General features: G+C 40.8%; 1 protein-coding gene across 2 annotated transcripts in view; it reads right to left on the bottom strand.

The window, feature by feature from the left end:
• Positions 1 to 356: 356 nt before the first annotated feature.
• Positions 357 to 12,995, bottom strand: part of LOC124795245 (myosin-IIIb-like) — a 271,037-nt gene continuing 258,398 nt past the window's right edge. Inside the window, exons 26-27 of one of the 2 annotated variants that reach the window (XM_047259179.1) lie at positions 2,119 to 2,364; positions 357 to 1,981 (exon numbers count right to left, since the gene is read on the bottom strand). In XM_047259179.1, coding sequence (XP_047115135.1) covers positions 1,597 to 1,981; positions 2,119 to 2,364 — 631 coding nt within the window. In that variant the 3' untranslated portion in view covers positions 357 to 1,596. The remainder of the gene's footprint in view (positions 1,982 to 2,118; positions 2,365 to 12,995) is intronic. The other variant, XM_047259178.1, reaches the window with a different exon arrangement.

Below are 12,995 nucleotides of genomic sequence, written 5' to 3'. Positions count from 1 at the left end.
TCTTTGTTTGTATTCCACCTTTAATTTTCTAGCATTGTGTTAACAATAGTTCTTTAAACAAAAATTAAATTATGCCGTAACATACTTAACTTTTGTTTTCATATTGTGTGCTTTTGAATGCAGTGCCCAGATTTGAGGTCTTGGGCAACAAAGGAAACAATTTCTTCTAAAATAGCATTTGTTTCTCAGAGCAGAAACCTGCTGGGTAATAAATACCTAATGGTGTCACACTAATGAAATTAAGAATTTTCAAGAGTGTAGGTTGTTGTGTATGTTGCTGTCAGTGATAAGTGTAATAAGTTTGATCAAGCAATATATACACAATAAATGGATTTTATAAATTTAGATATATTTTATGAACACACAAAATATTTTTCTCAGTCTATAGACAACAAAACATTTGTACAAACCATATATACATAAAATGCTTTCGTTTCCTATACAATTTTTTTACAACATGACATTTTATAATTCTACGGGAATATGTAGGAACTAAATTTTAATACTGGATGTCTAGTACTACGCCATTAAAAAGTCCTTCCATACAATATCTCTCTCTTGTTTACATTTGTTGCTTAAAAAACTGTTAACATTGTAGAGATGAAACAAATAAAAAATTATAAATAGAAAAATATCTATAATGGGAATGATATAGAAAGAACAATGAAATGAGATCATAACCAGTGGGTATCTGAAATTATAGAAGTGTATGTAACTGTTGTACTCTAGAGTAATTCTCAACAAAATAGCCATGAATCAGGTACACTATCTCATCTAAAAATGGTGTCACTCGGCAACCTACAAAATCATTGCTCTAAAGTTGTGAATGTAGTAAGCAATCCCCTCTTGCCGCTTCTTTCCTTCTTTGACACAGTGCTTAAGTTCATGGCACAGGGATATCAACAAAGGCACAACAGAACTATATATCTTCGCATAATGGCTGAAAATACACAAATAAATCTGTCTACAACTTTCTGTAAAAATGTTTGGTAACAATAAAATACTAAATAACAAGGCAAAAATATACCCAGAGCGCATTTTTTCAGACCTTTAAAGAATGAGGTAGCTACCACAATATAAGACAGAGGTATCTATTTCAGATCAGTTAAAGATTTTTCTTCATTTTTGTATTTATTAAATAAATCAACAGCTTTATGCTTGAGCTTCCATGAGACTTGATCACTTTTGTGATGAACAGTGGCACAGAAATCCTGACTATTAAATTTCCAAATGATTTCCAGAATATGTTGTTTTTTGCTCAGTATTCTTATTGCTGCAGCGGAAAGCCACTCTGGAATATACTTCAAATGGCACTATGTAAAATGTCTGGAAATTAGCTGCTTTTTTCTACATAGCGTTCTATCATATTCTCAAAGGACATTAATGAAGGATAGAAAAACTGCCAAGTTTTCTTAACTGAGAAATTTTCCTCCAAAGTAACTCACTCTATTGACAAATAATTACTATAAGTATGTGTGAAGGGAACACAGATTATTTTTTGTCAATTATCACAGGTAAATATAATGCAAGCAACACTATGTTGGCTTTAACTTAAACTCTGTCTCCATATCTCACACCTTTGGTCATTACCTTGCTTCACAACTTTTTAGGCACTGGTTTTGCTCTGCGTTTTGTGGGGCTGTCTTGCAAATGATTGGAAACTCTAGGGTTTATAATATTGTCTTTCATCACCTCATTTCCGAGAACACCTTTTCTCTTCCTCAGTGACTCGGTTGGAGCATGTTCAGTTGGTCGAAGCAGCTGTCTGAAGTTATATGGGCCATTTATTTCATTGTCACATGGATCGGTTAATGAGACTCCAGTAGGAGATTCTGGAGATTGAGATGTCTGTCGCAAAAGGTGATGAACATCTGATTGTTTGAATGGGTTTCCAGGTGTGTAGTTGTTGTTTTTCATGTTGTTGTTTATGTAACTAGGTCTGCTGACCCAAGCGCCACTGCGATTTTCGTTTGCTGTAGAACTGGAAAAAATTAAAATGTCCTGTTAAGTGTCTATTGTAAATTTCATTCAGTTATGGATTGTTGTGAAGTTCATCACATAAAAAGTACATGCATTTTATGTAACAATACATTTACGAGATGGTGGAAAATGCAATACCCATTCTGTAATCCGTGAACGCGTTTGTCAGGTCGGTGATCACCATTCCTTATCTTCATGTTATCATTATTATTATTATTGTTGTTGTTTCTATGGTTATTTTTCACATCTGGAAACTTGTTCTGACCTTGCATGGCTGCATGCCATGCCCCTACTACATGACGCTCCGGAAATACATTTTCTTGACCACGGGACGCAATCAGCTCTTTACGCTGTTGGTCCATGTCCAGTGTTTCCATTCGATGCCTAAGATTACAGAAAAAAAAATCATTTACAAATTATATCACTTTATGTTTCACTAAGTGCTAATTACTATTAAGTGATACACTAAGAAATCTGAAAACAATCCATATGCCCATGGTCACAAAATTGTTCAAGTTCTGTTTATCATTCAGAATGAGATTTTCACTCTGCAGCGGAGTGTGCACTGATATGAAACTTCGTGGCAGATTAAAACTGTGTGACAGACCAAGACTCTAACTCGTGACCTTTTGTGGGCAAGTGCTCTACCAACTGAGCTACCCAAGCACGACTCACGCCCCGTCCTCACAGCTTTACTTCTGCCAGTACCTCGCCTCCTTCTGTAAATGTTTGGAAAGTCTCTGTCCGGCACACAGTTTTAATCTGCCAGGAAGTTTCTGTTTATTATTGTTCATGAATTAGACTTTTGTACATGTGACTTGCCATGCAGACTTTGACTACATTGACAATAACTCCCAATCCATGTTCTTCATGAAAAAAGCTTGTCGCATGTGATTACCAGTTTTCTGCATCTTCAACTCTGAACTCATTAAGACAATTACATTGGTTTTAATATGGTAATAAAGAGGTATCTAACAACTTAAAGAAACATGTAAGTGTACCATGAAATAAAAATGAACTTTCCCACTTAGCATAGCAAGTTTTCACTTGCACTGTGTAACTGTAATTAATTTCTAGTGAGAGAACATGTTTACATGCATGATAACCTGTGACAATTATTATCAAAGAAGTAATATAAAGAAGTGAGAGACAAAGTAACTTAATTTAACAAACTGCTGCAGGAAAGATTCATTCTTCTGTGACAATATTTGTTAGTAAAAAATCAAAGTACATGCCACAAACATGTTTGTGTTTTTGCTTCATTTAAGTTTTACTCAGCTACCTGAGTTCACAAACAATGTTTAGTAATTATCAATATTCAGCTAGACTTATAAATTACACAGTGAGGTAAGCATAAGCAAATACCCACGATTTAATATCACACATTTTTAATAATCTACAATGAAACTGATGGCTGCATGTTTTCATGGTCAGCGGAAAAAGCATTCTACAAATAACAATGAAATTAAGCAGTAGCATTTATTAACAAGCAATACACAAACTGGAAAACAAATTAATTATCTGAAAAGCTGTTAAACTACAAACATGTAATCATGGACAAGGAAAATCACTGTTAGAAAGCTAACACATAATCATATCCTGTTAATTTCATCACTTGTCTTTTAAGTCAAATCACCCATATCAAGCAATGAAGGCTCATGTTATTACATTCATTTTTATGCTGAAGGAGTATATTTCGAATCCTATTCAAAGAGATTTTAGTCTCAACACACCATGGGCAGTTAAAAGCTTTTGGTACTATTTTTAAAAAAATATCAGACAGTTTTTGTCCCCAGAAACTACTCTAGTGTCCCAAAATTAATCTTATATTCAAGGAAAGTGGAAAAGGGAGTGAGAAAAGCTGTACCATTATTATTCATAACCATCAAGACTTAACCAGAAATCTGAAATATTGTATCTCCACATGGAAGGTTACTCCTTGCTTGTAACAGGCACTCTATTCAAGATTATGATAATCAGTGTACTATATCTGTGAAGTCTCAGTTGTATGTGAATTTTCATTGTTAGCCAAGTGTAATCTCTTGCACAATATAATGCCACAAAGATTTCATATCGATCATATTTTTTATGTTACAACTGGATGCTTTGAAGATTCTCAGATGCAAACAAGAGAGTCAGAAGCATTTAAAGTGCTGAAAACTGTAACACTTCATGACTGTTCCAAGATACAATAAATGTTTGCAGTGTGCAACATCCAGCCATAAATGTACACTCCTGGAAATTGAAATAAGAACACCGTGAATTCATTGTCCCAGGAAGGGGAAACTTTATTGACACATTCCTGGGGTCAGATACATCACATGATCACACTGACAGAACCACAGGCACATAGACACAGGCAACAGAGCATGCACAATGTCGGCACTAGTACAGTGTATATCCACCTTTCGCAGCAATGCAGGCTGCTATTCTCCCATGGAGACGATCGTAGAGATGCTGGATGTAGTCCTGTGGAACGGCTTGCCATGCCATTTCCACCTGGCGCCTCAGTTGGACCAGCGTTCGTGCTGGACGTGCAGACCGCGTGAGACGACGCTTCATCCAGTCCCAAACATGCTCAATGGGGGACAGATCCGGAGATCTTGCTGGCCAGGGTAGTTGACTTACACCTTCTAGAGCACGTTGGGTGGCACGGGATACATGCGGACGTGCATTGTCCTGTTGGAACAGCAAGTTCCCTTGCCGGTCTAGGAATGGTAGAACGATGGGTTCGATGACGGTTTGGATGTACCGTGCACTATTCAGTGTCCCCTCGACGATCACCAGTGGTGTACGGCCAGTGTAGGAGATCGCTCCCCACACCATGATGCCGGGTGTTGGCCCTGTGTGCCTCGGTCGTATGCAGTCCTGATTGTGGCGCTCACCTGCACGGAGCCAAACACGCATACGACCATCATTGGCACCAAGGCAGAAGCGACTCTCATCGCTGAAGACGACACGTTTCCATTCGTCCCTCCATTCACGCCTGTTGCGACACCACTGGAGGCGGGCTGCACGATGTTGGGGCGTGAACGGAAGACGGCCTAACGGTGTGCGGGACCGTAGCCCAGCTTCATGGAGACGGTTGCGAATGGTCCTCGCCGATACCCCAGGAGCAACAGTGTCCCTAATTTGCTGGGAAGTGGTGGTGCGGTCCCCTACGGCACTGCGTAGGATCCTACGGTCTTGGCGTGCATCCGTGCGTCGCTGCGGTCCGGTCCCAGGTCGACGGGCACGTGCACCTTCCGCCGACCACTGGCGACAACATCGATGTACTGTGGAGACCTCACGCCCCACGTGTTGAGCAACTCGGCGGTACGTCCACCCGGCCTCCCGCATGCCCACTATACGCCCTCGCTCAAAGTCCGTCAACTGCACATACGGTTCACGTCCACGCTGTCGCGGCATGCTACCAGTGTTAAAGACTGCGATGGAGCTCCGTATGCCACGGCAAACTGGCTGACACTGACGGCGGCGGTGCACAAATGCTGCGCAGCTAGCGCCATTCGACGGCCAACACCGCGGTTCCTGGTGTGTCCGCTGTGCCGTGCGTGTGATCATTGCTTGTACAGCCATCTCGCAGTGTCCGGAGCAAGTATGGTGGGTCTGACACACCGGTGTCAATGTGTTCTTTTTTCCATTTCCAGGAGTGTATAACGATACCCAATTTGGTGCACAAGTCTGTAGATCTTACAGCTACCTCAGTAAGTGGTAGTTTCCAATAAAACTTTGCATTGGAAGTTCAAGGATGTTTTTGTACATCAAATCTGTAACACTATGTTCCACTCATAACTGTGTAGTCATGTCCCATTTACTGTGGAACCAATATCATCAAGAAAAATGAATGGATGAATGAGATCTTCACATACTATACTGGTTTCAGTTTGCAGAATAATTCTCAATGCACATATGTGCAGAAGAAAGGAAAACTAGGGTTACACATTCAGTTGCCAACAGAGACATCTGAGGTTTGTTACAAGCTTGGATTGGAGAAGGAAATCTGCTGTATCTGTCCCAAGGAACTATCCTAGCAGTTGCCTTAAGGAAAATATGAGGGCGGTTCAGAAAGTAACCTCCGATTGGTCACAGTGCGGGTTGTGGGGGGAGTAGCGACGCCATCTGTGCGATCACGCACTCAGTAGGTCAGTCGGAATCAAGCCGTGGTCGAGTGAACGTCGTACCTGCGCTAGTTTAGTTTTTGTGGCAGTTTGAAATGTGTACTGCAATAGAAAACCCCGCCAAATGTGAAGTGCGTGCTGTCATAAGGTTTTTTACAGCCAAAGGATATTCTGCAGCAGCTTTGTGCCGTGTACGGACCAAGAGTTATGAGTGAAGGAGTTGTCCGTGAATGGGCACGTTTATTTAAAAGTGGACGAGAAAACGTTCATGATGAAGAGAGGAGTGGTAGACCATCATTGGTGACTGACGAACTCGTTCAGACAGTTGATGCAAAAGTTCGTGAAAATCGACGTTTCTCAATGTCGGAGTTGTCTACTGGTTTTCCACAGATTTCTAAGACTCTCTTGTACGAGATAGTGACAGCAAGATTGGGTTACCGTAAGTTCTGTGCACGATGGGTGCCCAAAATTCTTACCGACCACCACAAAACTCAAAGAATGGCCTCTGCATTAGACTTTCTGTCACGTTATGAGGACGAAGGAGAACCATTGTTAAACAGAATCGTGACCGGTGATGAAACCTGGATTAAGTACGTGAACCCTGAGACAAAAGAACAATCAAAGATGTGGGCACATTCAAATTCGCCTACCAAACCAAGAAAAGCCTCGCAAGATTTTTCTGCCAGAAAACTGATGGCAACGGTGTTTTGGGATGCCAAAGGGGTGTTGTTGGTTGAATTCATGGAACGTGGTACGACCATTAATCAAGACGTGTACTGTGAAACAATAAAAAAGTTACGACGGGCTACACAGAACAAACGCCGTGGTATGCTGACTTCCGGTATCGTTTTTTTGCACGATAACGCCCGTCCTCACTCTGCTCGCAGAACAACGGCCCTTCTTGAGTCCTTCAAGTGGGACGTTATCAACCATCCACCTTACAGCCCAGACCTGGCGCCAAGTGATTATCACCTCTTCATGCATTTGAAGAAATGGCTCGGGTCACAGCGGTTTGATGACGACGAAGAGCTCAAAGATGCGGTCACAGGCTGGCTCCAGGCACAAGCGGGTGATTTTTATGCAGAAGGAATTTCAAAGCTTGTGAAGAGATACGATAAGTGCCTCAATCGCTATGGAGACTATGTAGAAAAATAGTGCAAAGATGTAGTTGTAAGATGTATATATTAAAATATTTTTATTTAACTTGGTGTATTTTTTTAAATCAACCGGAGGTTACTTTCTGAACGGCCCTCGTATAAACAGCTAAAGCCAAATAGCCAGACAAAGATTTTGACACCCTCTTCTCCTCCCCTCAAATGTAAGTCCAGTTTCCTGCAGTAGCTCACTCTGCATCTGTTGAGAGGCTGACTGATGCAAAGAGACATTTTGGAAAGAGACCAATCTGATGGTGATGGGTTCCTGGCATGGTGACGTGTGGATGAGCATTTGGCTGTTCAGATCTTTATTGAGATCATGTATCAAAATTTCATGTATGGTTCTCCAGGGGTGCAGATAATTACAATTTACACTTTTTTCATCTCCCTTCAGAAGGAGAGTGGTAGAATGTTCAACAAAATCCAAGTCAGCTATTGTGTTAATGGTAATTTTATTATAGCTATTTATTCATACTGTTTGGAAATAGGAAGTGAGGGTCTCTTGTTAATTTTTCTACCTAAGAATTATCCCAGAGGGCTCTGGGGACAGTTCCAACATTTGCTTCACAGCCAGAGCAAACTCCCAAAAACCTTGGCTAGAACTGCTGGTGTTGCCATCTTCATTATGCCATGCTGACCACAGCTGTCTACATCTCAACTAACAGTGTCATCAACTAACCATCCAGTGATAACACTATACAGCCCAGCCTCAGGTAGCAATGCCTTGTGTCAATGTTGCATCGATTCATCAGATCCGTATTTTCTCTCTCCTGGACCTGAGATGTCTGCTGTCTGGCACATGGCAGACATCTAATGCTGACCAAAGATGATGGGCTGTTGGCATGTCACATGAATTTTGCCTCAGTAGTGTTTCCTTAATGTCTTGTGGGCAGAAACTGCTGCTCCACTTGGGGAAAAAGTCCAACCATCATCACCACTGATGGGCGACAATCGGCTGGTTGTGGAGAGGGCAACTCACAGATCAGTCAGGAAGCCACAGTATAACAACGTTTATGGATGACATGGCCAGTGTTGGACTGATTACCACTATCTGCCTATATATCCCTACTTTTCAAACCAAATGACTTAACATTATGCCACCTATCAAGGTTTCTTCCTGTCCCATTTGCATGTGGAATGGGGGAATAACGACAGTTTGAATACCTCTGTGCTCATTGTAATAAGTCTACTCTTGTCTTTGTGGTACCTGTGGAAATGACATCCAGGGGGCTGTAATATGGTCCTCACTTGATACTGGTTCTTGAACTTTGTGAATACGCTTTTGTGGGATACTCGACGTCTATCTTCAAATGTACGTCCTTACACATTTTCAGCATTTCTGTAATGTTCTCCCTTGGGTCAGACAAACCTTTGACCATTCGTAGCAGATTCAATATCCCATATTAGTCCTATGTGGTGTGAATCCCAAACACTTCAGCATTATTCCAGAATGTATCATACCAGTGTTTTGAAAACAATCTCCTTTGTAGGCTGATTGGTTTATTGGCAGATGACTAGTGCAAAGTGTGCCACCTGCTTTAACAATGACTGAAGCTTTGTAACTCATTCTTCATTTAGTTTCTTGACAAATTATTACATCCAGGTGTGTGTGTGTGTGTGTGTGTGTGTGTGTGTGTGGGGTGGTGGGGTTACAATAGTGGCTCAATGGTATTGAACATACAGAATACTATGTTTCTTGCATTTTGTGAAGTGCACTATTTTTAATTTGTGAACATTTAAAACAGGTTGCAAATCTTTGGATCACTTTAAAATCTTGCCAAGATCTGAATGAATATTTGAGCAATTTTTTTTTTTTTAACAAGTTGTCATTAAAGATAATGGCATCAATTATGAGAAGTCTGAGGCTACTATTTTCTGCCAGTTAACTAATGTACAAAATGAACAACAATAATCCCAACATACTACCTTGGGGCACACCTGAAGTTACTTCTAGTTCTGTTGATGACTCTATGCTGCCTCCTCCCTACCAAGAAATTCTCAATTCAGTCACAAATCCATTAGACACCCACCTCTTTTCTTTCGCTTCCTTTACTGCATGATTGTCCCTTCTAAGTTCTTGGCGTGGCACCATTCTGAGGATTTGCAATCTAATTGAGCATACTAACAAAGTAGTCATTTTGAGTGTAAAGCAGAGACTGGTATAATGGCCAGAACACTTCTCAGGGCAACGTAGCACTGTGGCAACTGGTCAAGCTAGTGTGAGTCTCAGGGAAGCTCAGTAACTGCCCAACATTGTAGATTTCCTTATAGCCCCTTGGAAGTTCACTATACATGACAGTATCTACCATGACAGCAAACAGTGGTAATCGGCTTTGACTGGTTCAGATGCGTAATTTGATGGTTGTGTGTTCAAACTCTTGAGTCTCCCAATCATTCTCAGACTGATTGCTCATCAAGAAACCATGGAAAGTCATGTATCAGTGACTTGGCAACAGCTTTCTTCCTCACACTGCAGAGTTTCCAATTTGGCACCTCCACAGCACACTTTCTCATTGACTCAAGGACAAGCTTCACTAATAACCACATTGTCTTCACCAACAGACCTCTTAGTGGAGTCTCCCGTCATGTGTACCCACAGGCACCAGCAAGTATCATACCACTTCCCCTCCAATCTTAACAGTGCGAGGAGGAGCAGGCATCCTCATGTATGTCAAGTTGTACTTCATAATCATGCGGTCAATAACCTCTATCCAGTCAGTGACTATACAAATATTCATGCAAGATTTTCTTCTTCATCACACCTCTCTTCTAGGTACTCAAAGCAAATCATGTTGATGTGATTCAACTGTCAAGTGCATCCGAGTGGCACTGGGTCCACACAGCTCAGGCCTAACTGCTCTACTCTTTTTGAGCGGATGGTCCAGTCTATCTTTGTATATTATAATTCCCATTCAGACTGAACTGCTACAGAAAATGAACTTTTCACAGAAGGGAAAATTCAACACATGAGGTGCCTGGACCTAAGAGCATATTCGTAATGCCGTAAGATGATAACCTGCCACCTCTTAGCAACCACAAAACACACTTCCAGGCCTCTCAACTGGTCTTTCTCAGGAATGGGATCAACTGCCAACAGAACTCTTGAACAACACCATAAATAACACACCATGTTGTTACATAGCATGCTTTGTTGTTATGGAACAGATTAACAGGACAATGCACGTCCGCATGTATCCCGTGCCACCCAACGTGCTCTAGAAGGTGTAAGTCAACTACCCTGGCCAGCAAGATCTCCGTATCTGTCCCCCATTGAGCATGTTTGGGACTGGATGAAGCGTCGTCTCACGCGGTCTGCACGTCCAGCACGAACGCTGGTCCAACTGAGGCGCCAGGTGGAAATGGCATGGCAAGCCGTTCCACAGGACTACATCCAGCATCTCTACGATCGTCTCCATGGGAGAATAGCAGCCTGCATTGCTGCGAAAGGTGGATGTACACTGTACTAGTGCCGACATTGTGCATGCTCTGTTGCCTGTGTCTATGTGCCTGTGGTTCTGTCAGTGTGATCATGTGATGTATCTGACCCCAGGAATGTGTCAATAAAGTTTCCCCTTCCTGGGACAATGAATTCACGGTGTTCTTATTTCAATTTCCAGGAGTGTATGTCAATGTTTGACTTCAACACTGTGTTTTTGAAAGACAACTAGAATTTGATTCATTGATGCCTCTCTTATCTCCTTCAGTCATTCTGTGCTGATACATACTTCAGTACTTCATTAGGCTGTTTCACATGAAATGTTGGATTCAAAGAAGGCACAGTTCTCATATACTGGCAGATGGTGCCACTGATCTAGGAAAAATGCAGTTTAATCCGGCATTTGCGTACAGATTATTTCAATAGTAGTAGTATGCTATGCCATTCTACAGATTTTGTTAATGGAAGTCAGCTGAGCCTAATTTTTTGTCAATTTTAAATTTGATCAAAATAAAATAAGTACAGCAAGGACTCCTTTCTCAGAACTCGTATTATCTGAATGAAGAATAAAATTATTGGTCACCAAACCCTAATCCAACTATATGACACAATGAACCAAATGTACATGTACATGTGCATGCACGTGTACTGGCAAACATTAGATATCACAAATTGCTTATAATAGAGCAGTTTGACAGCCATTGACTTATGAATTGTTTTTAATAGTAAATTTCTTGATTTTGCAATAGTTCGGAAAAAATCATGAGTTAGAAAAATCAAATATCATCAGTTGACAGTACAGCACTGGTGAGCCAAAACATTACACCCACTGCCCACCTCGACAATGGATGCTACCTGGTGGTGTTGCAGGCACATGACGCAGTAACTAAACTATGTAAGTGGAGCAGACATGGATGTGGGATCATCTTGACAAAAGTATTGGCTGAAAACGGGAAAATCCATGGAGATAAGCAAGTTTGACAAAGGGCACATTATTATTATGCAGAGCCTGTGAACAAGCACTTGAAAACAGTGAAGCTGGTCAACTGTTCACGTGCTTCTCTCTTAAGCACCTGCAGAAAGAGGTAGAAGGACAGTGAAACCACCATTAGACACTAAATGGTTGGATGTCCACAACTACTGTACATTCGCAGTAAAAAAACTTTCCTTATCTCTTTTCCCTTTTGTATGGAAATACTTGCACACTCCATCTCAGCATGCAAATTCAAAATTTGAAAATATAGGCATTACTTAAAAGGGGCTATTAAAATACAATAAGGATAGTGGAACAAACTCCAGAATAATAAATCAGGATGCTTTAGCTGCTGGTCAGTTGTACAATGCAGATGGACAAGTCAGCCTTGCTGCAAGTGCACTAAACTTAAACTGGAGGTCGTACATCACACAAAACGGCAAAACATGTCAGTATCTCATCTTCGGATAAAATACTTGCACATCATACATTAAATCAGTTTCTCCCCTCTAGCCATGATAGACACATTCAATTAAAATACTGATGGATCATCTCAGTGAAGAAGACAACACATGGATCAAGACCAATGTGTTACTCAGAAACAAATGTGTTACTCAGAAACACATTAAAATTATTTTGTGTGCCAGTGATTGACAACAGGACTGCCACAGTCAGGTAACTTATTTCACCAAGTTACCACAGCCCCAGTCACTCTTCTGACTTGTTCATAATTACACATATTAACAGAAAGGTTCTATGCACCAGTGTCTTTCAAGTGTCTTTATTTCACTGCTGTCTCTGCAAACTCACTTTCCTGAATTATTATGTTTATTATAGGAAAGAAACTTTATTCTTCTGTCTTTGTAGGTGTAGGTGAAGAAGACATTTAAGGACATTATGAACTTATTTCTCTGCTAGGTACATTCTCCTGATAGCTTTAAGGACACTAAGATTTGCAAAAAATTTATGGCACAATTAAATAACATACTGTCAAGTAGCACCAACACCTCATTTAACTTTGCAGAATAAATTGTGAATTTGTTTGGTGCACATACCGACAATGCATTCGAGAGATGTAGTGTAGCCACTGTTTAGTTTCATCAGTATGTGGCAACAGAGTTACGGTTGTCAACTGAAATTTTGTAACATACAGAGAAAGAAAGTATCACAGTGCAGTTCATTCTCTACCTCAATACTGTTAAATTAATCCTGAGCTTTCTATAGTGAGCAATTTTGCCACTGATTAAGAACAGTAACTTGGCCTGGATCATGTGATGCCTCACCACAAATACAGTTGACTCATACTATGTAGTGTTTCATTGCTGGTGACACTG

This window comes from Schistocerca piceifrons, chromosome 4 (genome assembly GCF_021461385.2).
Source record: "Schistocerca piceifrons isolate TAMUIC-IGC-003096 chromosome 4, iqSchPice1.1, whole genome shotgun sequence".
NCBI lineage: Eukaryota > Metazoa > Arthropoda > Insecta > Orthoptera > Acrididae > Schistocerca > Schistocerca piceifrons.
The sequence above is the reverse complement of the archived record's forward strand: the minus strand, read 5'-3'. Positions and strand labels throughout refer to the sequence as shown.